This window comes from Hyalella azteca, unplaced genomic scaffold (assembly GCF_000764305.2).
Source record: "Hyalella azteca isolate HAZT.00-mixed unplaced genomic scaffold, Hazt_2.0.2 contig10602, whole genome shotgun sequence".
Taxonomy (NCBI): Eukaryota; Metazoa; Arthropoda; class Malacostraca; order Amphipoda; family Hyalellidae; genus Hyalella; species Hyalella azteca.
In genome coordinates, this window is record NW_025940635.1 from 79,884 (window position 1) to 107,868 (window position 27,985).

At 36.7% G+C, this 27,985-nt stretch overlaps 1 protein-coding gene across 4 annotated transcripts in view; it reads right to left on the reverse strand.

The window, feature by feature from the left end:
• Positions 1-3,028: 3,028 nt before the first annotated feature.
• The window catches only part of LOC108679625 (innexin inx2), a 189,603-nt gene continuing 164,646 nt past the window's right edge, over positions 3,029-27,985 (reverse strand). For 3 of the 4 annotated variants that reach the window (XM_047882495.1, XM_047882496.1, XM_018168287.2), the window contains exons 2-4: positions 25,244-25,505; positions 21,275-21,328; positions 3,029-10,180 (exon numbers count right to left, since the gene is read on the reverse strand). In XM_047882495.1, coding sequence (XP_047738451.1) covers positions 9,302-10,180; positions 21,275-21,328; positions 25,244-25,505 — 1,195 coding nt within the window. In that variant the 3' untranslated portion in view covers positions 3,029-9,301. The remainder of the gene's footprint in view (positions 10,181-21,274; positions 21,329-25,243; positions 25,506-27,985) is intronic. The other variant, XM_018168295.2, reaches the window with a different exon arrangement.

Genomic DNA, 27,985 nt, shown 5'->3' on the forward strand with positions numbered 1-27,985 from the left:
AGTGGCGTGCCACAAGGAAGCGTCCTGGGGCCTATTTTGTTCGTTGCTTTTATAAATGATCTGCCAGAAGTAGTATCCAGCGTGTGCTCCATGTATGCCGACGACACAAAAGTTTATAATACAGTGAAGAATGCGTCAAATAAAGCGCAATTGCGAGATGTTCTTGACAGCTTAGTTAACTGGGCTGATACGTGTCAGCTGCGGTTTAATGCTGACAAGTGTAAAGTACTTCACCTCGGGAAGAACAATGAACAGCAAGATTACAGTATGAGAAGACATGGTTGCAACGAGATAGTAATGATTGAAAAGTCTAGTGTGGAAAAAGATCTTGGAGTTTATGTCGACAAGGAGCTAAAATTCTCTAAGCATGTTGAAACGCAAGCTTCCGGGACATGTAGAGTTACACATCGAGTTGTGATGATGTTGTTACAGGGTCACGTGGAGTTGCACGTTGAGTTGTGATGAACGCTACCGGGGCACGTGGTGTGCTTAGTAGGTGATGATCGACGTGCTGACGGGATGTTGCTGCGAAACAGAGCTATGGTAATTTTGAACACACGATTCAATTTGGTAAGTAAGCAAGTTTTCACGTGAGCTTGGCATCGCAAAATAGACTAACACATAACCTTGCACTGTCTCAAGATTCCATCTGTTAAGGCTACACTACACTGAGCACAACTGAAGACAAGGGTAATCCTACAGGCACTGTTTCTAAGTTAGGGAGCTTACCACGACGTTACCAGAGCAGCGGCTGGTCTGAGAGTGGATAGAAGTGAGCTGTGAGAGACCTACCTGAAATGATGTTACAGAAGCGGGTTCTTTCTAGACTCACTCTTTTCATGTATATAAAATTAGTTATGTAGCGAGATCCGTTACACAGGCCTCCAATGTCGCTCGGGTGATGGTCTCATTGTGAGCCTCCCGTATGTGTGGTTCTTACTTCTTAGGTCCTCCAGATTGTACATAGGTGGCATGTGAGTCGGCGGCTTTAAGGTCGCGCTATAGGAAGACCAATGTAGTTATATTGTGAAGAAGTCTGCAACCTGTTATATTTGCACGAAAATTTATCAACAGTAGTTTTTTGAGGCACTCCAGATTTTTTACAGGGATTATTATTCATAACATGGTTTTTAATTTTCTTATTTTTGTAGTAGATCAGTAGTTTTATTTTCTCGTGATGCATTGTGCCCTTGGGTATATTAGGGATTATTGACTGTAGGACTCGTTCATCTATTTTAATTGAAGCCTCTGTTCATCTGGTTTTGGTGAAGATTGTTGAGACGGTCTCATTAGATTTTTCTTCATTGTTGGCTCGGTTTTACCTCAATCGATAATTTGATATTTCAGCCTCAAAAGTTCTATTTGAAAATCCCTTATTTACTAGAATTTGTTTGCAAAGTTCTGAAATCAAATTTCAAATCACTCGGATGTGCAGGTCTTGAATGCTCTTTGTATGAGAGCGCACAGTGCTGGTTTTATGGCGTTGAGGGCATTCACTTTCTTCGTTTAGTACTTTTCCGACATCGAAAGATTTTCGGTAAACATTAGTGACAAAGGAATTCGCACTAATATACATATCTAGGAATGGCAATGTGTGATTTTCTCCAATTTTGTGGGGAATTTTCGTGATTGAATTATGTTCCGACTTCGCAGTTCTTTCAAGTGCTCTTCGTCTAGAATGACAACGAAAATGTCGTATACTATCTGCAGTAAAGCTCAGGCTTGATCTGTGCATTGAGTAACACTCGATTTTTCAGTTCACACATAGAGAATTCTTTAAAAGTCGGACCCATAGGGCATTTCATGGCAACGCCGTTAATTTGTCGGTGAATGTTGTTATCAAGAGTTTGGAAAGGAGTTCTGAAGTACAGAAGCGTAGAAGTTCAATTAGGATCTTTTTGATGACCATATGGGGCGTCTGAGTGCTGTCATGTACGTCCACTTAAAAATATAGACTCGCATTGTTTGCCTTCACGAATAGATATGGTCCGCGAGTCATGCAGCTGCATGGGATCGTTGATTTTTCGAAACTACAATTTTTATGTGGTTAATATTTCCGGACCAACAAATTTCCCGTAGGCTAAATGATCAATCTTTTCGATTATTGACAATATTTGACTTGTCCTCTCTTTAATCGGTATGATCCAATTATCGAATTGCACTTGCTTGAGCTATTTTTATTAGACGCGTAAAATCGTTCATAATTTTTCGAATGAAAGTAAGATAGGTAATTACTACCCTTGCATGATGTAAGAAACCACTAGCAAGCTGAAGTGTGTCTGATGCGATTGGTTACTTTATCGACATCTTCAAAATAAGAGATGCTAATGATTATTTGAGGCGTGAAAATTTTTGATCTGCAACAACAGAGGCAATCGAAAGCTAAACACTGAGGTCAATAATTAACCGCAGAGAAGCAAAATGAAACATCAAATGGAATGCGAGTTCGCATCAAGACGTGAGAGTTTGCTGAGCTGGCGCCACACTTTCAAAATTCACTAAGTGAACATAAGTACTTACGCTCTATTTTCTTGTCTATGATTGGTGGATTTTGCTTGAAAGACCGTCAATGATTGGCTGATGAACTTACGATCTCTTAACTTTTTTGAAAGTATAGGCCCTGGAGTGAAAAGATTAGTTGTGCAGAAATATTTCAAACTTAGCAACAATATTTTGCAACTTTCAACAAATAACTGTATGAGAATCTCTTTTGTTTTGATAATTTACTGTGCACAAGACTTCGAAGGTAAATATTTATTTTATTTCTCCTCAGTGAAAATATGACTCGAAACGTCTAGTAACTTGACATCTGCACCAAGTTCAGGTATAGAAAAATTACTTCCTAAAACGTCTAGTAACACAGGTATAGAAAAATTAACTCCCTAATGTGAAGCGCCAAATGTCATTATTAAAAACGAATCAATATGTAAGTTATAATTGTTCAACTGCAGTATATACCTCACTAAAATTCTACTATTGCACGGTCGCACTTCATGCAATAGTAATAAGGATGAGTAAAAGACCCATAATTGATGCGATTTCTCATTTTTATTTAGTAAATTTGCAACAGAAGAAGTTAGAGGATGTTACCGACTAGCCTGTTATTGCCTCTAGCTTTGCTGATCAGTGGCTTGGTACCTAACTTGTAGAGGCCATGATAGTTTCTAGACTGACTTCTAGTTAAAGTCTACCATGCAAATAGGTTAGAATGAGCTAAACAAAAATCAACCATAGTCGTCTAATGAAATGATAACAGAAAAAAAGTTCACTCCGAAGCGGAGTTGAATCTCAACCATAAGTCGTGTGCAACATTTTTAAATTTAGGAAGCGATTTTTAATAATTCCTACGTGATTAGCTGAGGGATGAAGTTCGTGAGACACAAATAGAATATTTTAAGGGAATAGATAATAACCTGAAATGTGAATCCGTTTACTTTGAGAGTAAAGACATTGAGCGCAAACACGTCATGGTAATATTTTATTTCGGTGATAACAACTCTCCAAAACTGGTTATGTAAGCAATCAATTTTACGATCGACTGTTCCACAGGTAGACTGACTGGAATACTGTGTTCGATTTAAACAGCACCAGCTCACATATATAAAACGAGACCTCAAACGAGAGAAGTATTTATAAATTGTAGCGCCATTTAATTAGTGAAGCCAGGTCCCGTGATTCAATGGTCAATAAATGGAAGCCGGGTTTCAATGAAGGAGACATGGTTAAACAACAATAAAATGAGTTTCGAAAACGGGTGGAAATGCTTAGTAGGTCCTGTAATAAACGTCTTTTGTACATATCTGTCTGAATATTATGCAATATTTATATTATTCCACCTTCAAGTGCAGGCGTATCCATAATAATTATATTATACTCTTTTTTCATAGGGTATTAGTCATAAAGCTCTTTCTGTACCGATTAAAAACTATCGAAAGTTTAACTCTTACTAATATAAACCTCTGCCGACGTATCCGCTCTGTGTCCAGAAACAGAGCGAGTTAGTAATAAAGAGACATAGTGGTCAGAACTCGAGTTTTCTGGTGAATTATTAATATATATCGGGACTGAAAAATTCGATGATCGAATATCTTGACCGAAAACTGGGTAAACTGCAAAACTGAAGGAAGAACCGGAATTGATCAGAATTAGCTCAAAAGCGCGATCTTCATTTCAATTTCTTAAGTAATCAGTCCTTTAAATTAAATACAGTCTGTTTGTATGCCTTAAATATGCTTGGCTGGGTTTCAAAATTTTCGAGGCGTGACTGTGTTCGCATTTTAACATTTTCAGTCCAAATATAAGGCCACGTTCTAGCATTCTCTCGAAAAAACTTGAACGTGGAAGCGGGTCTAAAGTAATAATATATTTCACAATAAATGTAATAATAGTAATAATCATAGATATTATAGGGATCGAACAACGTGGAAGCAAATACGGCAATTCTTATGTACATGTCATCGTTTCCTCTCAATGTTATAACAATGTGAACAGCTTATCTAGGGTAATTTTAATTTCAAGGAATTCTTCGGAAAAACTGATCCGCTACAACAAAATTGTAACTAACAAATTAGTAATCTACTTACATAAGGAACCTTTAGAGTATTCCCTTAAAGTGTACAGCAGGCGTTTGAAGATCTTTATCGCTAAGCTGAATAAGATGATAAAAGATTTAATTTTGGCATAAAGAAACAAAAAACTGCACCTCAGAAGTTCGTATGTATGGAAAGTTCGAAAAAAGTACGAATAACAAGCAGAACAATATAATATTTTTCATCAAAAAAGTTGACCTTGGGATCATTTGTCGAACTTGAATGCACTTGCAGATAATATCGCTCGGCTTTATTCGAATGGCAGCAGAATTCAAGAAATTTTATGAAAATGGAAGAATCTCACCAAATGCATAAAATAAATAGAAACTGCTAAGGAAAAAGAATAAAACATAAGATTGGCCTACGCCGAAAACTAAGCAACGCTTTTCGAGCTGCATTAGCCAATTAAGAGAGGTCATTTATCTGACATTGCTCACATTATTGCACTAAGGAAATAATTGAAAAAGTTGCGCTTTAATATTATTTTAATATCGATTAAATAATTTGCATGGATCTCAAATGGGGGAATATCATATAGAGGATTCTGTCTGGGCTTTTTGGAAGAAAATATTTTAATATTTTATGAATACTGGTCCTAAATTCTCATAAAGTTATAAAAACATAACTTCTCAAATAAATTTTGCGTTACTAGAAAATTCATTTGTGTTTATAATTCAAGAGGAAATCATTGCGTAACAGAATTATTTGCCATTTTTAAAAACAATTAAAAGGGGCTACGGGTGCTGACAGTGCAGCGAAGAAGTGCGATCTGCTTTCTAGTCACATTTTCTTGTCCGTTCAGAGCAAAAAGCGCGATTCCCATCCTACTTTTATTATGTACAACCTTACGTAACCTCCCCTTCAAAACTGCGCGGTACATTATTAAACAGCCGGAATATTTTGTCATGTTGATCTGAAAAGTCGCTGATAGTTTCAATTTAGGAGTTTTTTGTCGTCACTAAATTTATATCTGAGAAAATCGTGAAGAAAAGAGATCGCGTCTGACCTGATCTTCTCACACACTGAGAACACCAAAAGCCCCTCGTCAATAATACCGATTCAGCTTCTACCAACGGGCTAAATACGCACCTAAATCGTAAACTATCGCCTTGGGTTGCTACCTATGGCCTCACAAAATTATCATCCCTGCTCCGATGCTCAGGCTTGCAAAAAACTTGTCGGGCGTGAAAAAGATTCATGGCACACGAGAAACTTTCTGCAGGCAGCATATCGTCTTGTCCCTAGAACTTGCTGTGTACGCCTCCATTACCTTCACATTTGTTGTTTTAATACTTAACAGGAGCACACAAAAGTCTAGGCACGAGCAGAGCAGTCTTTTATTCTAAGGGGAACTCTTGTGTTCTTCCGCCATGCAGATGCTCAGTACATCAGGGCACAGAAGTCTCGAGGCTGTTCAAAATAATCACTTATGATTTGGATCACAATGCGGTGAATGATGTACAACTTAACTTAGCGTCATGTTTATATTTAGGGCAAGGATAACACGACGACAGTCTGCGGCACATTTCCAGTTTCAGTCGTGGCTTGGAACAATGCATTGAGATTACTGGTTGGTCGTTTCCAAACAATTATTAGTTTCTCGAGTTACATTTTTTGGCTATTGAAATTTGAGCGGCAAATTAATTAACGTACACGAAACGATAACGAAATGATAAAACTAAATTTATACAATGAAGTAGTCATTGGTGACTTTTGAAACATATTCATCCCAACAAGAAACCAAAATTTGTTTCACACTAACTACTTATTTCTAGAGTAATCATGAGAGCGGCAAATAATAATTCGTTTGTGAATAATAACAATAGTTTTAAATTGTGTAAACTACAAAAAACATGTCAGAGGTGTGGACTTCGTATCATATAATAAAATGTTATATTTCTGAACATTCTCTAAAAATACTTATTATTAGCAGTAAGTTAATAGTCTTAGTCAGAATTTCATTAATGAAACAAATTAAATCTATTACAGTTCAATCAACCAATTAATATATTTAGGACTGCAAAACGATGAAGACTTCATACCTCATTACGAAAAGCGGTCAGGTAACATTCTAACTACTTATTTCAGGTAAATTTTAGCATGAGACACCAAATGGACGCATAAAACATTTACAAAAATTATTATTTCAATGGAAATTGCAGCGACAGAAAATAATGTTTTTGAATGTTCTTAAAATATTTGAAATTTCACCTTAATTGGAGAGTATGGAAAGGTTCATGGCTGAATTACCAGTGTCAGAGATCTCTAGCCTGGAAAAGGTTTTATGTCACAATACAAGGATTAGATGAGTTATTGTATTAAAATAAACCTTGACCACAAGGTGGACAGTATTGTTATCAATGATGATGGATGTCAGACAAAAACACCGTATATTAATGTATATCATAATAATAATGAACCTTGACCACAAGGTGGGCCGTATTGTTATCAATGATGATGGATGTGTGGCAACAATACCGTATATTTACTGTATATCATAATAATAATAAACCTTGACCACAAGGTGGACAGTAATGTTATCAATGATGATGGATGTGTGGCAACAATACCGTATATTTACTGTATATCATAATAATAATGAACCTTGACCACAAGGTGGACAGTATTGTTATCAATGATGATGGATGTCAGGCAACAACACCGTATATTTACTGTATATTATGAAGGTCGCAACGAGGGTTTCTCGCCACCAACAATTGACTCGTCAAACTGAGATTTTTCACCAAGTTTGCTATAGTGAGGAGTACTTAGAAAACGCTCCTAAATATTCAAGTTCATTGCACTGCTGACATCTTAAAATAGTAGTGAATGTTAATTCACTTCTTGGTTGAAAAAAATAAGTAATATTTGAATGATGATTTGTCTTTAGTGGAAATCCCATTTACAGTATACAAACGTGTAGTTCGGATACGAAACGGTATACAAAACGGATACCAAACTTCCTGGCCGTTCGAAATTTCGCTGTACGAAAATTATAATATAAATTGTTCTTTGCAAGCCAGTTATCAATTTTCGCATTTTACATCAGGCTTAAGTTATACATTATTGATACATAGATTCCACTTGATTTATTCCTGACGATAAAAACTGAACAAAAGAATCCACAATATGGAGTACTTAATTCTCGATGTCCTCTCCCTGTACAATATTTTTAGTGGAATAATTTCAGTGTCAAGTAAAAGAATTCGATGGAATTTTAGTCCCACATAACTGAGCCAGCAAAAGAACGGCTGCCATGCCTAGCAATGATAGCGTCAATTACAAGAGCTCCCCATTTTTCGTTTCGAGTTGATCAGTAGGGTTTAATGGGATTACGTTTCAATCGGTGGTGCCGCACGCCGCCCTCAACGGTTCTAAAAGGTAGGTTACTTGGGGTGGGGCTGAAAGAGGGGTGAACAGAAAGTGATGGATCATCAGTGCCAGAAAGCCAGAGTTTGAAGCGATTGATGCACATTTTACGCGTACCGGAAATATTGACAAGTTGTGGGTACATCAGAAACATGAAAATCTTCAGAGAATGCTTATATGAAGAAGAAGCCTAAATTTTTTACTGTAACCAATTAAGTTTATAGACCGTATTTCTGGAAAACAAACTATTGAGTCCGGCTTGTAGCTACCAGGCGAAGGATTCAGAACATAAAATGGCATATATTCGTGGACGCAATCTGGGGTCCTTACAAAATGAGAAAATGAATAGAATGAGGTGAATTCCCGAAACATTTTAATCTTAATCACAATCCTTGATTAGTGTCTTCCATTATGATCGTCTTTCTGTTCCATAAAATTTTTGGCAGCAAAATTTATAAAAACCCCGAAAAACTCCTCTTGACGCGTTGAGATTTGAATTGACGCTTTATCGTGTGTTTTAGCAGGTATACGTTGCTTCCTGACAAATCAATGCCAGAAATAGTACGAAAAAATTAATGCAACATTGACTGATTGTACGTCACGCACGAGGGGAATATGGAAAGTCTCTCTTGTAAGTGCTCTCCTTCTTCCAACGTCATTTGTGAAGAGTTTAATTCAAATAAGAAAATTAAATGTAAGTCATGTGTGAAAAAGAGTACGAGCGCAGATTGAAGTTTAATTGGGCTGTGAGTATCTTCTTATTTCAGAATTCAAAGCATTAATGGGGATAAATAACGAGAATAAAGAATGGTTGTGTAAGATACATACTGGTAAAAGTAAACTTTGAGATTGAAGTTTTAAACTTCCGGACAAGTGACACCGTCATGGTTTTATCTCGAATTATCTGGAATGAAAAACATCACAAAAATGTAATAACATTTATGAATTATGGAATAAAAACAGATTTAATCCACGGACCGCTGGTGATTGGGAAGCTTCAAAAAATTTAGGGAGTATCTAAAGTAGGAACTTGGAGGATGATAGCGGTCGTCGATGTGTTTTTTTTTTCTTGTGGCGGCCATTAATGGAGTGAAATATTATACATCACAATAGTAATGTTCAAATGTCCCGTTTTGTAAGAACCTCGAGACTGTCCGTGTTGTTTAGAGAGCTTCTAGGCACTGTCCGTTGGGTCTGGCAGAGGTGCTATAGCGGCCTGGTAAGAAGCCATTCCTATAGCTGAGATTGGGATAAGGAGGAGGCGCCCGGCGGCAGGGAGGGTCCGGCTGGCCGTTCTGAAGGCAGTGCATGAGCGAAGGATGGCAAGCGCGCGGCGCTAAGTCTCATATATAGTTCACAGACTGTAAAGATTTCTCTTGCTTACCAATACGTGACTGTTTGGGATCCGTACCGTCCCCTCCAACTTCGTAAACTAACTGAGTGACGAGTTCGGCGATTAGAACTGGGTCCATTATCGGGGCCAGGTTACACAAAACAAACCAGTCGCTCAGGTTGTGCGAGTTGATGAAGCGGTCGAGGGTGTCCTCTGGGACCAACTTAGCACTGAGCTTCAAACGCAGACGACGCGCTGGCTTACAAGTAAGTAAGACCATCATGTACATGCCTCGTAAGAGGGATAGACCAAACAACATAGCGTACCAGAAATACATGAACAAAAATATCTTATCGTTGAAGCAATTTATGGGCAACAAGCAGAGAGGGTAGTAACTGTTGATAGAGCCCCCTCGACTGTGGTACTGCAGCTTGCAAACGGTGAGTCTCGGAAACCGAGCTGTCATAGGTGAGATCGTTGTGTTGGTTGAGTTGTGCATGTAGTTTAACCAATCAAGGCCATAATTGTAGAAGTCTCCTCCCAAGAAAACATCTGTCAGTATGAAGAAGGCGGTTAATAACGCTATCGCCAGCAGCTCGGTAAGCAAATACTGCCATAGCCAATACTCGTGGTTGCCTCTCGTCTGTTTCATATGCCATACCAAAAAGTTCTTCTTGTCTTCCCAGTCTTCTCGTCTCCTGAGATTGGTGAAGTCAAAGGGCAGGCACTGCGATTGTGTAAGCTGATGCCATATCTGTCGTGGCAGATAGACGATCAGCGCCTCGATGAGAAGGAAGAACGTAACCCACTGGTAGTACGATATTTCTCTGCGTGAACTCTGGCCCTCCACGAACTGGCCCAGGTTTGGGTAGATGACATTTTTCCCGACCTGAAACAGAAAAAATCCATCAGATCTAATATAGAAAAGGAAATTACATTTTGTAGTCATGGATTATTTTATTACTTCGAACAACGGAGGAATGAAACACCAAAGTAAACTGATGAACTTAATTCCGTTAGGACTTGAATTATTATAACTCTTGTAAGTCAGAGAAGGGATCGTAATATTCGCTAAACCTATTGTCCATATTCTACGAGGATTTAAGCATGGGTCTTAATTAATTTGCCAGAATGCCCTCTAACAATGGCTGTTGTATAAACATTTGCTGCAGCAAAGGATTCTGGGAGCGATTTTTCCGAGCACCTTGATGAGAGTATAACGGGAAGCCTCAGGAAAAACAAGGACTGGGCTCGGTTAAGCTCCTAAGAGTGCTCACTAAAGAGCCTCACACAGATCGCGCGCATTAGGCGGCTCTTAGAGGAGAAAGTGACCGTAAAACCGATGCTATAAGGCTGTTCACGGCGCACAGCTACTACTGAGAAAATGCTTACAACAATCTTCCTCGCCATGTCATTTCTCAGACAAGGAGTTTATTGTTGACATGCACGTTGTTCGGGGTCTACGTCTTACTGTACCCTTGCATCATGCCCCTCTGCATAAAACTGCATGCAAGTAAGTATGGGAGGAAGAGAAGATTCATGCGGGTTATCTAAGGATATGACTATGGATTACCTACTACGATGCATATTGATTTGATATCAGCAATAGAAGGATATTTTGAGCTAAAAATTCTCAGTCTCGTACTGTCCATTGCTGGTACCATTCCGTCGCTGAGCCATCAATCCCCGAAGTGAGAGAATGTTTAGAGTCTTAATTAAATAAAACGATAATCATTTACTTGTCAAACGATTTACTTCATCATATTTTACGTAATGAAAAAATTGTATACGCAATTGCGTATTTTGTTGTATCGTATTCTATTTTTAGCCAATGCAGGAATTTCAGCAGTAAAATTCGTTCAATTGGTACTAGAAAATTCTTAATAGGTGTTGAACAGTTGAATGGAAGACTGATACAAGTGGAAGCCTCACTTTAAGTGAATCTGAAGTTTGTGTAACTGGTACCTAATGCGCACCAGTTATTCTGCATTGTAGACTCAATCACACAATTATGGTACTTCCAAATTACGATGTTTACGCAGCAAACGTTAACCTTAAACTATTTACCATAGATTTTAGTTTGGTAATTTAGCAAAAATTGCCTCACGTACCGAAAAAGTTTATCATTAACCACAACAGTTGCCAAAATATACACACAGTACAGTCAGGTCAGTAAGTATCAGTTCATAGTAACCTCGCTGAAAAGCAGAATTCTATGCGCAACGATGGCGCAGCCAGGAAGCATCAGCTCAAAGAAACATCCTATGGAGAAGCAGACTTGTATTAGCGGAAACAGTGCAACCAGTAAGCATTACTTCCTAAATATGTGATGCAGAAAAGCAGACTCATATGAGCAGCTATCCTGTGAGAGCCACAAGAGCTTGTTTATGAGGTCGAAGGGCTGATACCGGCTTGCTGGTCTCCCTGTTCTATAATGCCTCTAAGGTTTTACTAATAAAACCGGCAGCTTAGGAATAAATTCCTGTAGCACGCGTTTTATTGAGGTAATATTCTCAGTAACGGTGCACTACACAACCCGACATGGCTTCATTAGCCGCGTTTTATCTCGTTAAGGTCATCTCATCGCTTGATCCTCGCTCTTAAACGCGTCGTCACAAAGTGAACAAACTATTACTTGCAAATGTACCAACTGAATTGGTTTGTATTGTTATAATATAGCAACTAAACACTAATATGTTTGCTCCACGATGTACTGTTGTCGTCAGTTATCTAATTCGTTCATATGATAGTGATTTAAGAGTTATATTTACTATATTTTTCGTACGTCCTCGCTGGTTCACGCTTGAGGAAGCTATTAGATGAAATTTTGTTTGAAAACTGCCAATCGTAATACAGCTCTGAATTTTCATGGTTCAGCAGTTCGTCTAATATAAAATTAGAGGAAGTGCTTTCATGATCTCACATTGAATTTTATTATGTGTTGAAACGAAAGCGTGAGGGATAATTAAATAAATAACGGTCATACATATGATTATTAGATATTCAAATAAACTATTTTCTGAAACATTAAATGGACAAAATAACAAATATTTAAAATTTCTTTATTTTTTTCAGCTGTCACTGCTGAAGTATAATGTTTTAAAAAAAAATGATCACAAATAAAAATTGTACAATGTACAGTCTCTTTGAACTGATGCTTGCTGACTGCACAGTCTCTGTTCATATTTGTCTGTTTCTCTGGTGAAGTTTTTATGAACTTAACGCTGTAGCAAGCAGAGGTTTCGCTATTAATTGATATACCAGTTTTTCTAGTCTCATATGCTTAACTCGAAAGTGAAATGGAGTTCGTGCCTAGAGAAAGTGATGGTCGTAGTGTGAGCGCTGGATGACTAATTTTCAAAACACTTTCCAGGAAGTTTTAAGCTAGTTTGGTCAATAGATATGAGACCTGTGGAGTGTCCAGATCACTCTTAGCAACATGAGTAGAACACAACACTTCCAACAGTAAGCGCAGTTTTGTGACATCCAAAAATGGCCTCCACGCATTCATCACCAAGCGAAGCCACGTTAGTTTCACTCTGTGCCATTAGAGTGAACAAACTCAATGCTCACACTGCCAAACGTAAAGAGAGATAGTGCTTGTTTAATCCATTCATTTTGATCCAGATATTATTCTGTTCTCTGTTGAAACCGTATGATTTGCGTAATACTCCTGAATAAACGCGTAAAAAAATTTATTACTATTATTTTAATAACTATGATAGACAATTGACAGGAATGGTATTTTTAAAATTTCCTTAATAAATCACAGCCAATTGAAGAAAAAACTGTAAAAAAGAAAAAAAATAAAAAAATTGTAAAAAAGCCTCACGAATAGCGTTTAGGCAATTATCTTGGGAATGATAAATTGAAGTGCAGTTATATCCTCCTGATTTGCAAGTTAATGACACAAAGTAAGTTAAATCTTAAAAGCATTTACCGTAGACTTTTCTGAGAATCAGATAATCGGCTATTTTTTACTTTTCGTCCTCGGTAATTTGGATGAAGACAGGAAAACAGTGACAAGTCTTCTTAGTGTAACATCCCAAAGTTCTATGAATCTTCAGTTTAACAGTTGGCTCACTTGCCAAAATGACAGTTCTGCAATGAGTGCCCCACTTTTTATTGCTAATCTGGCTGGCGCAAACCTTGAAAATTTTTATCCCTAATGATGTATTTTTGTTAGCCGACTATTTACTAAAGAACCTAAAAGGATTATGCCACCATAGCTGTTATTTGTCCTAAACGGCCCTTATTTGAGCCCAACCAATGTATTTGTGGGGGCAGTGTTTTTCTAATTTTCTCGCTCTGGTATCGCCGTGATGTTTTAAAAAGCTCAGCATCTGTGTGATTGGAATTTTTTAACCAAAAATTTGCACTGGATAACTTTGCAGCTTTTTCAAAAGCGTAAACTGCTGTATTATTTCCAGTCTTCATTCCTCGTCACGTTTGAGTACAAAAATTTTTTGTTAGTGCCCTTTAGATAAAAATTCCATTAACGGCTTTTACGCAGCAATACGAAGCTATGTGTTCCTGGAAATTCAGGGTTGATAAGTGATATGTTTCGGCTTTATGATTTTTTGACAAGCAATGCCAGCTTCAAGGCATTATCAGCAAAGATTAGAACTAAAAGTGTCCAGAAACTCCACTCTTACCCGACCTCCATTTTGTTGTGAGTGTTTTCCATGCAGCGGAGGATAGAGTGGTACCCGACAACGAAGCATAACTATTCTATAGAGGCTGGCATGGCTCCAAAGATGCCTCGCTGCAATGCTTATTGCAACGCCTTAGTTTGAGCAGAATAGTAAGTCCCTTGATGCGATCTGTGCGTCGCATCACAACTCTTATTGCATAGTCTAATTTCGGGCTGAACGTTTCGCTCTTGTTTCGCAGCCAACATTAAAACATTTTTACGAGTAGTGAATCATATTCACTAATAACATCGCATCATAGCAACGCATATAACTAATTATATTATTGTTTTTTTTTTCAAAAGTATTAAACATAAAAAATCCAAATCTTTCTTCAAATACAGCACTTCTGTATGAGTGTAATGTACATCAAACCGCACTCTTGAATATGTCTTTGCGACTCGACGTGGTGGTTGGCAAAAATTTTGGATTAGGTTTTGTGCTGCTGACAAACAAGGAAAATATTATACGATGAAAACCGGATTTATTGACGGATTGTTCCGCATTAAGAAAGATGCCAGCGGACTTCGGATTCCTAGCTAGCTCATGTGATAATTTCTGGACGCCAGCCAAAATGAATATTATAACATAATATATTCTTACCGGAGCCAGAGATTGTGCCAGGACCTCAGTCGCGATTGTTCCGACACGGATATTATTTATTGAACTCATTTTTTGACACATATTTTATTGCGGAATAATTAATGATTAATAATTTATAAACTACTTTGGAAATTAAGATGCAAATCCACGTAATATTTTGATGATGAATTGTTTTAATTTATTTTCTAAATTCGATAGAAAATCGATTCAGATAATGAATATCCGCAAAATTTTTGCAAAAGACTAAATGAAATTCAAACCACTACTGGTAGCGAAATTTAGCTACGGTAAAACTCTGGCAATGCTACGAAATACAAACGAATTCAATTTAATGAACGTAGTTAGAGGAATTCTGTCCAGAAAGAACAAACAATTCTTTCTCAAGTCATCTCACATCGTATAATTCTTCACACCAGTCGTTGTATATAGTGGAGTTTAGTTTATTTTTAAAGCACTTTCCTCAAAATTGTTTTTTTATCATGTTTTATTCGTTGCAATTGAATTGTATTTGAAAACATTAATTATTAGATGTTCCTTAATAAGTTCGGGTTTACACTAACAGTCGCTCTTGTTTGAACAGATCTTACGAATGCGTGTTTGATCAGATCTTACGAATGCGTGTTTGAACAAATCTTACGTATGCGTGTATGAACAGATTTTACGAATGCGTGTTTGAAGTGATCTAACGAATGCGTGTTTGAACAGATCTTACGAATGCGTGTTTGAACAGATCTTACGAATGCGTGTTTGAAGTGATCTTACGAATGCGTGTTTGAACAGAATCTTACGAATGCGTGTATGAACAGATCTTACGAATGCGTGTTTAAAACTGATCTTACGAATGCGTGTTTGATCAGATATTACGAATGTGTGTTTGAACAAATCTTACGAATGCGTGTGAACAGATCTTACGAATGCGTGTTTGAAGTGATCTTACGAATGCGTGTTTGAACAGATCTTACGAATGCGTTTTTGAACAGATCTTACGGTTACAAATTACAGACGTTATCAAACAAGGCGGAGGATAAACTGAGCTTCCTCGCGCATGAACCGAGATCAACATTACTTTTTTCCATTGCATTCGACGCAAGCGAGAAAGAAAACCATGATACGCAAATAATTTTACGATGAAGCTTTGCAGCAAGTACGACACAGTCAGTAAGTATAACATCATCAGCGAGTAAGACATCAGCAGTAAGAAAGACTGTAAGGCTGTAAAATTAGGCTCTAGAAAGAATTGAATGGCGACAACAGAAGGGATCGACCGCGATATGTCAGTTGGAAGCCAGTAGTTACACAGTTAGCAACCCATGGAACGGCACTGTCAACTTGCTGTAGCGCATCTTAGTATCTTAGTGACTGAGCGATAATTGCCTTTATAGGTGAGTTACACAAGCATTGCCTTTATAGGTGAGTTACAGAACGAATTTATATCCCGAGCATAGTCAATTAAGTGATTGGTTATAATTATGCATAAATTTTGAATAAATTCAACTTTAATTGTCATTTCGTATTTGCGGAACAAAATGATCAGTCTTGAAATATGATTTATTTCACGTGTAGGGTTGCAGAGCTGGAGTCAGTGTGATTCTGGAGAGCGGGCTGTATACCAGGTTAAGGTTGAGTTTGAAAATCCAGTCTGGGGTGTTACCGGATTAAAGAGGAGTCCTGATCTCGTGTTGAGGTCATAATGCCAAGTGTATACATTTGGTGTTCTATCGATTACGTTTTTTTGTATTAATGTATTAACTGTTATATTTAGTCCTGTTTGAATAAACTCTTATTAGTTGATAGGAGTGTTTTATAAAGAATGTACCTCACACTATAGTATGAAATGAGCCCAAGGTAGCAATAAGCTTCATTACAAAGACATCTTCACCAGGTATGACATCACTGTCAGCTTGCTGTTGAAATTCCGGAAATTCCTCAGACTGAATGTTTAATCTAATGTAAAAACTACTGCGCATTTTGGAGAGGAGCGCCAAATAATAAATGAGCTATTAATTAAAACCGTTATGAATATGACGTAGTTTGAGTCTGCATATTTCTAAACAACTTAAATCAAAGAGTGAAAATGAGATTGTGTTATCAATCGCTTATGGGATTCCAATAACCGGGAATTCGTTAGAGTTTTTTATTTTAAATTCAACATGAGAGAATTTAATTAAGGTCCATTAAGTCAAGGCACGTTCTTGCTGTCCCTCAAGTGGTGCATGGGAATTGCCCGCATGTTTAAAATTTTAAGGGAATATTCTAATGGAACTCCATCAAACGGTCTGAATTATTCATTAATTCCAACTCCTGAGGCACGTTTCGTTGGCTTCGAAGAACATTCACTGCAGTTAAAAGAAGCTCTGTAATTTAATTCAAGTAAAAACCTCAGAACAAAACATTTGAATGGTAAAATCTTACATTTTTTGCGGATATTTTTAATTCGTAAACGTTTAAAATGAATGTCTTCACTAATAAAATTCGTTGGAGATGAGAAAAATTTCTAGTCTGTGAGATGACCCAGAGTTATACTGCAGCGAGGCGAGACAAGCAATTTCTGTCACAAAGTCGGCGCAAGATTAAAGTTGCCGATGTTTTGAATGAGAATTTGACGTTTTCATTAGAGGAAGGAAGTAAACAACTCGAGGAAGAGTTTAGAGTCGCCATATATCATACGCCATATATCATTCTGTGCGCCATATATCATACTGTGCGCTAAATAGCATACTGTGTTTGTTGATCTGATTAAAGTAAGAGGAAAATGACTAGCCAACATTGATGAGAAATGATATTAAATTTCCTAAGGTTGAAAAGTAAAAACTTGTTGAAAATTAAAATTGGTTCAATTATTCTAACATGAAGTAAATCTTCATATACTGTATTGCTTGGTGTAAACGTAGAGGAAATTGTATTTCAACTTTAGTATCATAGAATCAAAATGCAAAAAGTTATAGGACCAATTTTACTCATCTTACGCGACAAATTAATTGACCTTTTTTATGGATGAACTAATAAACCCTAAAAGTGACACAAGAAATTACGGCGCACTTTCTCCGGAGCCAAATACCTGAAACAGAATCAAGAAATGTATAAATTCTCCCTAGAGCTTACACGTATTTGCACCAACCATTTTTTATCATATCAAACGGTCGAGTGCGAACGTATATTTCAAATTCTCTTTAGAGAATCAGCAATACATTGCCGATTCTATCGTTTTGTTGAACGGAATGGTAAGTGTCCTTGAATTTATTATCACTCCGGCCCAACGTTGAGACCCGGAGCTCAAGATGGTCTGAGAAGACAGGTCGACTTCTTCAATTTGAATTTAAAATTGAACTCGCACGAACCGATCAACATTGTATGAGGCCGTAGTATCAGTGTCTCTGACACAATTATTATTAATTTTTTGGCAAGACGGGTCATTTTTTTCATAAAAATTTTATTGCGGGCTGCATGGACCACGAAATTTCGCCACAGAGTTTTTTATCCCGTTATAATTAAAAAAAAATACTTTTCCTGTTTTTACATTTGTTTTCTCCTTATGAATCAATACATACATACAAACAAACATTGCAGCATAAGGATTCACCCAATTTTATCTGAAATCTTATACATTGTATGTAAAATTTCCTAAGATATTAAATTAAATGGTAAATCATCTGAAATTTTTTAATTCGCAACGAAATAATATAAATTTGAAATAAATATTATGCAGGAATAATGCTTACAATAAAATATCTTTACAATGAAATCAATTTTAGATTCAGAGAATATGGGACTATTCACAGGATCATGCACAGTTCAATTACGTTGTTTTCGTATTGTTTGTTTTCAATCTTATTCTGCACTGTCGAAATTTCCAAACATCTTTCCCTTCAGTTTGGCATAAAGTTGCGTAGTGACCGAGATTACGATGCCATCGTTTGAACTATCGCCACTACATGCGCAGCGTAGCAGAGGAGAGCTTGCATAAGAGCCCCTCTTATTAATTTCAGTTTTTGTGTGCAGAAAATTCCACCCTGTCCAGGCAAACCTCAGGCTAAACTTGTCACCGTTTATTCATAGTTATTGCGCAACGGAGCTGCCTTGAAGCAAGTATTGAGGAAGAGGGGAGCTTGCAATGTTCATAGCGGTATTCTTGTCGCTTGTCTTAAAGTAGGGCACTGGAAATATTTTTAGCTTAACCTCAAAGCCGTAAATAAAGTACAAAGCAATTCATTAGAGTAATTGAAGATATTTCTCGTTCGAATTCGCACTAGTTATTTTTATTTACGGTTTACATTTCCTGATAAAATGGCTTCTTCGTGACAACTATATATTAAATGAAGTTTTATATGACGAGCCTTTCCAATTTACACCTTAATAACAAACGCAAAAGCCGAAATGCCGACGTTTAAAGAGCGCTGGGATCATAAAATTTGATTTCATATCTTCTCTGTCATGCCATTTTTTCTATCTGGCCAAATTAACGTAAGCCAGAGTGACTAACGCTTACTTACTGCGTCTTATTTGTACGTGAGCAAACAACACCGTTAAAGAAACTAAAATATTGAACACGAAAACAAAATTGTGATCGTAACAATATTTAGAGCACATCACAATTAGGGTTCGTGTCATATAATATTGTCTGATTTCATTGAGATGATCACGTTCTCGTGTGGCGTGCGGGTCTTAGAAAGACACTCGTTAGCTCGTCAACGCCGCTATTCGTATCGCTTCCCTTCGTTTTACAACAAATTTGCTTGCGCAGGTATCGTAATGAGGCATGTGAGTAGGAAATAAACAAATTATGAATGTGAATCAAAGCGTCCGATTTCAGGCTCAATATAAAAATTATAATGTATAATTTTTAAGGTTAACTTTCGCTACCTGCATTTAACATGAACAGACTGGCATGCTTCAACGCATCTTCATTATTTCTCAAACACTTCATATGAAGAAAAAGTGCTGGCAGCGCAGTGTTGATGTAAATGAGACGTTCCTGTGAGATGAGAATATTCCAAGCTCATAAGATAATCAGTCTTGATTTTCTGAGTTAGGAAGGGGGTTGGTCCGAGGTGTCAGGAGAGACAGCTAACCGAGGATCGCAACCGCGGCCCAGGCAGCGCGCCATAATTCAACTAACTTGCTCAGACGAGATCTAAATGAAACTTGTACCTGCATACGGGTTGAAGACTCTGGGCTCAATAATAATGAATGGTTGAACGATAATGAATGTTTCGGTTCACTGGTTAAAGTTATAATTTAACTAAATATGTCAAGAGACGACATTGAGAACACAACTTTCGAGTCATTCACTATAAGCTTAACTGTTACCCTGAGTACAAACTAAATGTTTTATCCGTATACTAATATTTCGCATTAGTGTGGTAAAATACGTTCTTTGGTTGGTAACTCACGTGGTGCATAGGACATAAACCGCTTTAAATCGATTAATCGATTATCCATTTATTAAAATTTTCCTTTTGAGATTGAATTCTATACCGGTAAGTTTGTGAAATATTCAAACATGCCAATTAGTCTCAAATAATACATTGAGCGATAACATTCTATGAATTTGCATGACCTAATTGTGCCAAACATGTAAGTAATTTAAATGTTTGGCACAATTAGGTCATGCAAATTCATAGAATGTTATCGCTTTGCATCACTTAAACTCAATAAATGCAATGGGACATCTTAAGTTTCCAAAGAACGTACCAATATTAGAAATGCGTGCCGCGGATGGCGATTACTGTGTGTGGAATACTTGCCTTGCAAAATTATACACTCAATTTATTCCCAGAAAATTTATTATTAAGGAAATGAGCGATATCGCCAATTTTCCGTGAACATTATTTATATGGGGCATAAAATACGTGAGGGCGATCTTCAGTAGCTATCTCCACGTTCAATCTAATGGCAATTACATTTTATAAATTGCTACTTTATGGCTCACATCACTTACCGTCATTAAAACAAAGGAAAATTCAAACTCCTGAAAGTTTGCAAAGAACATTCTTGTTGGTCCTCAGGAAAGTTTTATTGGGTGCCAAATTATACACGTATCATGCAGAGGATATCCATGCCATGCACCAGGAGTTAAGATGATCTGACTCTAATTCAGAAAACAACATACGAGAAATTATTAATATAATTTCAACGAATAAAAGTCATGCTTATTCAAGCTCGACAAGATTAATTAAAGCGCTTGGAGTGAAGAAGTAGACACCATGCCGTGAGCAGCACAAAATAATTTACTGAATCTATTATGCACCGATACAACGGATCGATGAGTAGGTGATATTGGTGTTATTAGCGTGTCAGGCGATTTTGTTTGATTTAGATGATAGGACGGACTATTAATTGGGTTTGAAAATAGAGGGGTTCTCATTTCTTAGGGTTCTCAGGCGATACACTAGAGTACGTGCTCAGTAGTTGCGACTATCTTTTGTTGATGATATAAGGGTTGTGAAACAAGATGCCTTGGGGTAGGTAGGTTTGAGAAGACTACAATAGAGTAAGAGAGATGAAGAGAAATATATATTTATAGAGAGAAGAAAAGAGAGAGAGAATGGGAGTAAGAGCGATACAAGGACAGCAGTTGAGAAGCAGCATCAACAGCACAGGAGGAGCAGCGGCAGTATTGCTTCTCGTACCTGATATTGAGGCAGTATTGCTTCTCGTACCTGATATTGAGGCAGTATTGCTTCTCGTACCTGATATTGAGGGCTGACGAACCTACGTAGGAAGGGCTCGCTTGATTTGGGGCTCTGTAGCGACCACGGCAGCACGACCACAATCAGGGACAGAAGGCAAAGAATCAGAAGAAGAGCCACGACACGGCGCCACGTGTCAACCATTGAGGCAAGAGAAAGCTACAGCATTTAAAGCCTTTTAATTATGAACAGTGTTTTATTGTGAATAATGGTCATTGGATACTGAAGGAAAGAGAATTGTTTCTGTTTAGAATGGATTTTAAGAAAAGAGATTGGTTAACGAGGATGAAATATGATTAACTTAGAATGACAAAGCAAGAAAAACATAGAAATTACGAGAAAATATAATAACGACTGATTCAATTGATTTATGTAATAGCTGAATAAGGATGATCGGAATATAAAAAATTGATCCTAAAATACCGATTAAAATGAAGAAAGTTATCACTATCCATCATCGATTTAAGAAAGAAAACCGAATGATTCGACTGAAAAATGTCTCACAAGATTATAATAATATGTTGTTGTATGCGTATTTGGATCGATGACAAACAACGAGACAGCAGGTTGCTTGCAAAAATGCCTCTTCAAAAGTGCAATACACGAATATAAATCGACTGGTTGCTTTATAAAAATATTAGTTCGTTAGTTTGACGTCTTCTGACGTCAAACTTTGACGTCAACTTTGCTTTTTTGATCACAGAGTGAATGGAATCAGTGGATTCTATACTACTGATATATCTCAGAGACGCCAATTATTTATCTTGACTTGGTATATTGTTGCATGGCTCAATTATTTTCACGAAAAACGTGATCACTTGTGTAAACCAAGAGATGACATTTCGTAAAATGTCAGCATTAGTGTTTTGTGAATGAAACGCTTTGTGCTGAGAATGCAGTACTTTTTAATTTAGGAAGGACAGAGTGTAATTTTCCACTTAACTACAGATTTTTGCAAAATCAATAGAAAAAACTGGAAGACTAATGTAGAGTGATATTGTAACCACTGAAAAATAACCACATAAATTCATTATCCGGTGATGTATGATGAATCCCATCAGGTTTCCCATCAACTAATTTTTTCCGGCATGAAACGAGTGACATTAGAGATCGTACAGTCTTTTGATGCACGCGGTATTGATTTATAAAAATTATTATAGAATTATCAAACAATTACTAATGTGTGAGTAAAATTTTTACATGGTATACACATTGAACATTAAATCAAACAAGACGATATTCAAATGAAAATGAATGAACAATTCTAGAAACGTCGCAATTGCAACATGAAGTAAGAAGCTACAGGTGCCAAAACTAAATATAAAGAAAATTTGCCTTTCAAAATTTCTGTTGTTTTATCATAACCATAACCTCACTAACGATAGAAAAATAATGAATTATGCAATGGAGATGTTTTTTATTATTGAGTGAGTAAATTGTTACAGCATAAGTTTTTACATAATTTTTTTGCAGTATACTTGGATGAAGCTAGGATTAGCTATCGTAAATGTGAATAGTGAATGTATATGTATAATGAATGTAAATGTAAATGAATAGTGAAATGAAACTAGACATAAGAATATTGACAAGACTTATTTCAGGGACGAATTGTTCTGTGTTTACCGATTAGTTGTAGACAAACAAAACAGGTCAGGAAAATTAGGAAATTAAAGAGAAGGAATGAGAGCGAGTCGGGGAAGAAAGGGATCAATACAATGAAATAGTAGAAACCAAACATAAAAAAGGATGGGCAACCGTGGGGGAGAAAATTTTAAGAAACGAAGTGATGAAAGAATGTACAAAAGGACGAAAGAGAGAAGCTGAGCTCTTTGGTGTGTGTTGCCCAAACACGGCGCCGGAAAACACAAGGAAGAACCAATATCCGCCTCTGTGTTCTGTCAGCGACTGAGCAGTCCTACCGAATGAAAGAGTCGGCAAGTCCGGAGTGATGAAAGCAAAGAGATGAGCTGCCTCCAAACACGAGCGAAAACTTGAATCCAAAAACATGACGACACGCGAGTTGAGAGAATCAAAATAACGAAGAAGTTTTCATTATGGAGGAGTAGAAATGGAATGGTCCTTATGGGATGCAAAACATAAAAAATTCCGAACAATTGTTGGTGAAACAAAGACAGAACAGCAATAATATGATGTTCATTTCATGATACGTTCAAATGAACAACGAAATTTTTAATCACAAAACTCGCGACAGCAAATTTGTTCAGACAAAATTGAAAATACGAGGAGATTGAATTCAGAAAATAGTACGAAGCCGAGACTGCAAAAATATTTCGTGGAATAAAATAATCGATATAACAAATGTAATAACGGAAATATGATCGACAGAAATAGCATATTTTGTAATTGAGATAAAAATTCGAAATAATTTCTTTGAATGCATCAAAAACCGATATTGGGAGACACAAAAAATTTCGAAGTAGGAACAATTAACTCGTCAAGAAATCATAACGTGCCAAGGATGAAAGATTTTTGGTCGGCCGGACTACAATTATTCACTAAGCCCAATACTCATATAATTTTGACCAAATGATAGGAAAGATACCGAATAAGTTGATGGAAGAACGACTCGAGATAATCGGATATGGGAAAACGATGCAAGTAAGTTGGGACGTCGATATCAACACACTGGAGAGGGCAGACCTGGCATGGTTGGTGGTGGACAAATAATGTGCATGGCGCTAAAAGAATAAACCGCGATGTTCAGAAATATGTGGACTGCAAAAACTGAATTCTTGTTTAATTAAGAAGATGCGTAGGTAATTACTGTTGCGTGTGTATGTTTGATGTGTTGTATTTGGCTTCAATTTTTTTGTGAACAATTATTATGATGACTTGATTGGATAATAAAAAATTTGAAAGACCAGATCGAGTTCTTTTTGAAAGACCAGGTCGAATAGTTCTCTTTGACCGAGTGAAAGACCAAATATTTTGTGAAGTAATCCACAGCCAATAAATAGAAGAGATTAAAAATTCCCAATATTTTTAATTTAATAAATGACAGTTCTGAATAGCTAATTTTCAATTGGAATTCGTTTCTAAACTGTTTTATATGGTTGTCAGTATTATGTAATAAAAAATTTAATTCAAATCGATTTGTCAATTTCATAATTCACTAAGTCATGAAATGGTCAATTGAATTTATAAAATTAATTATTATTTATGTCAGAGTCTCAGTGAACTTTTAAAATTAGATTTCTCTTTATCAATTATCATTGCAGGCAAAACCGAAGTATCCCTGCAGGAAATGGGAGTATATTGCTTCTAAAATTTAGCGCAAATGAGAGAACGCAAACAAGGTTATTAACTTTAAATATGAATGATTATCACAAATGAAAACATAGAAAATATGCTTAAATAACGAGTGCGTGAAAAATGGTTCATCAGAGGTGGAAGGGTACGGCTGAAGCGAGCAGAGATGAAATCGGAAATCGAATCAGAGATGAAGCGCAGATATTTTGCCTTGCAGCAGAAAATTAATTTTCGTAGCCGAAAGTCGTGTAACTGCCACTCATTTCCTTATATTCAATGCAGGGTGTTCAGTGATAACAGATGAATAGATAGTTTATATTAACGAAAGTGTTGAAGCAATGTGAGGTTTTGCTGCGCTTGAAGAAATGCAAAAGAATACGAGCAGTCCATATGCTTGTGGTTGAGATGAAAGACTTCGCAAATTAGGTGCGTAAAGTATAGAGAGCAACATTGTTCTTTATTAATAGTAAATACAAAAAATATTAAAGTAAATGCCATACTGTCTCGTGATTAGTAGCAATATTTAGCAGCTCGGCTGACTACATATACATTTGTAACAAGACACAAAGTTAACATAAACCACAAAGCCAATAAAACCACGACCTCTGAGAAACTCTATATATAACTAAAATATCAATTATTGATCATGAAAAAATCTAAGAATGAACACCACGCTTAAATTATTTTTAGCAAGCATACCTGTTGTTCAGCTTGTTTCATGTACAGATTAAAAGTTCCTTCAATGTAACAGTAGGTCTCGACGTAATCCTTGCTCAGGCCGTCCTTGCCTTCCCCTTCGCAATGTATGGGACTGAGAATCTGCTTGGCTGATGTCACTATAGAACCCGCCAGCAGAAGCACCGGCGTGTACACTGTGATCAAATTGAACACTAGAGACCGGGAGAATACGGTGGAGGTGCGTCGTGAGAAGTGGTGTAACGCAGAAAATTTGTGCCACATTCTGCTTGACGGCAACCATCATTGAGCGGTAGGTGAGGTGGTCGCGAGTTGTGTATATGGTATTTGGTGTAACGTATAACGTATATGGTGAAACGTTAAGTATATGGTGAAACGTAAAGTATATGGTGAAACGTAAAGTATATGGTGAAACGTAAAGTATATGGTGAAACGTGAAGTATATGGTGAAACGTAAAGTATATGGTGAAACGTAAAGTATATGGTGAAAAGTAAAGTATATGGTGAAACGTAATGGGTTTTGGTATGAGCGGAAACGGGTGAGAGAGAATTAGAGGATATTCACGATGATGAATAGGTGGGTGGAAGTAAGTTAAGGTAACCAAAATTTGATGAATGTTGCAAAACGAAGAAGAAAAGGGAAGTAATGTTAATTCATTTGTTACGTGGATTGATAAGTTTGGCATCATATTTGAGAAGTTCGCAATAAAGAATGAAATTAAAATAGGTTTTTAAGAATTCAAAATAATTGAAATGAATTTTTTCGAGGAAACAATTCCAAAAGTTTGCTACCAGAAAATTCATCATCAATTGATAATCAGATTGATCAGGCGAGAAAATGATAGAAATTTAATGATGGAAGAAATGAATGAAAAAGTGAAAGAAAAGTAAAAAATAAAGAATGAAAGGAAAAGAGGCGTCGTGCAGCACGGTGGTCCGGGATGTGGCGACGGGGCAGCGTGGAAGAGAAGAAATAATGCAATTAGTTAACATCATAATTGACTAGGATCTCATTAATCAACATCATTACAGACTACTAATTTGAAGAAGTTAGGAAAATCTTCCCCTGTATCTAATTCAAATAAGCCCTAGATCAACTCTTCATGTTGATTTGATGAATTATCTATGGATTTTCGCGATATCAGAACATTACTGACACCTTCTAAGCAAATAAACTATGTATTCATTAATAAATATCTGAATTTTCATTCAGAAGAGAGTAATGAAATGAACAAATAAATTTGGCAAAAAAACAAGAAATGAGATCAATAAAAATTTCTAAGCTAACGCAAAGCGAACAAACGATTGGCACAATTTCTGAGTCGGTGAAGCGATTTAGAATTTGCGATTATTCTGTATTACCTGTATTATGCAATAGTGTTGATTTATATTTCGAAAAGACATACCTTTCGATGGATCATTACTAGCATTGGGCAAACAAAATACACGTTTCCTTTCATTTTCAACTCCCACACTATATATATATATTTTTTGCAATATACATTATTTCAAAACATACGAACAAATTTTACCGACACAGAAAAAAACAATGGCATCTTGGATTCCTTTACGAGTATGATCGAAGAGTAACTAACATACAAGTCTATGTTTAAGAACTAGAGGAAATGAATGTCTTTTTGCTATCGTTTCCCTCAGATACTAATTCTACATTTTGCTAGCACCATCGCCCTCAATTCCTGAAATATTCCTCGGTCAGATCGAACGAAATTTAGCCGTTCGTCAAATTGCAGTTGATGATGCAATCTTCAATCTTGATTCTAATCTCAAGAATTTAATTAGAACCCTTAGGAGGGGAACCAAGAGGCATTCCATCTCTTGGATTCCGAAGCTCAGCTGTTACCAAGCATGATAGATGAGCAAGGGCCCTTTATTGAACATTCTGTCTAAACCGAAAGCTCTTCATTGAAGCGACGGTCCCCCTCGAACTGAACCTAAGCACTGGCAGACGTGGTCCAGATGTTATCGCTGCAGGAAGGCTGAAGCTGAGATCCTAATCCAAAGGAGATCCTAATTCATTTCAGCAATGAGACCTTCAGATATTTCACAGTCCATGAGCCTTCAGTTGATAGGCTCGCTGATTTGTAGAATTTTAAAGTACATTAATTGGGAGATGATGTTGCGTTATCTTTTTTATGCGATCTTACTAAATGTATCGATTTAAATGCAGTATTAAGCTAAGCACTTGGAGATGAAATAATGATGATAGCGATTCCTATCTGAATAATATTTATCGTAAAATAATTTCTACTTAGAATAGAATAGAATAGAATAGAAGTGTCGGCGTTGAAGAAATAGGCCCATGGCCTGTTGCCGATTCTTGAACTTTTCGTGACTTGATTCAAACAGTTGCTAACTCTTTGAGTAATCTGGGGTGGAAAATACTTATAAACTTACTTATATAAATTACTTACTTATAAATTATACTTATAAATTTACTTATACTTATACTTATATACGTACTTATAAATTTAACGAGTAAATTTTAGAGCAATTCGTCGTAAGTCACGTAACTATTAAGCAAGGAAAAATGTGCTAAGGAACTGTTAAAAGGGATTTAATGTCATTATTTCTAGAACATTCAGAATATTTTAGGTTCAATAGAGCTTGTTCCAAAAATAGGCTATAAAAATAACAGAGTGGCCCTTGAATTATTTTGCCATCCCAGTAGTCCGTCCGGGTGTAGCCTGAGGGCGAAATAATCTCAAGCTCAGCCCAGGGACTCCA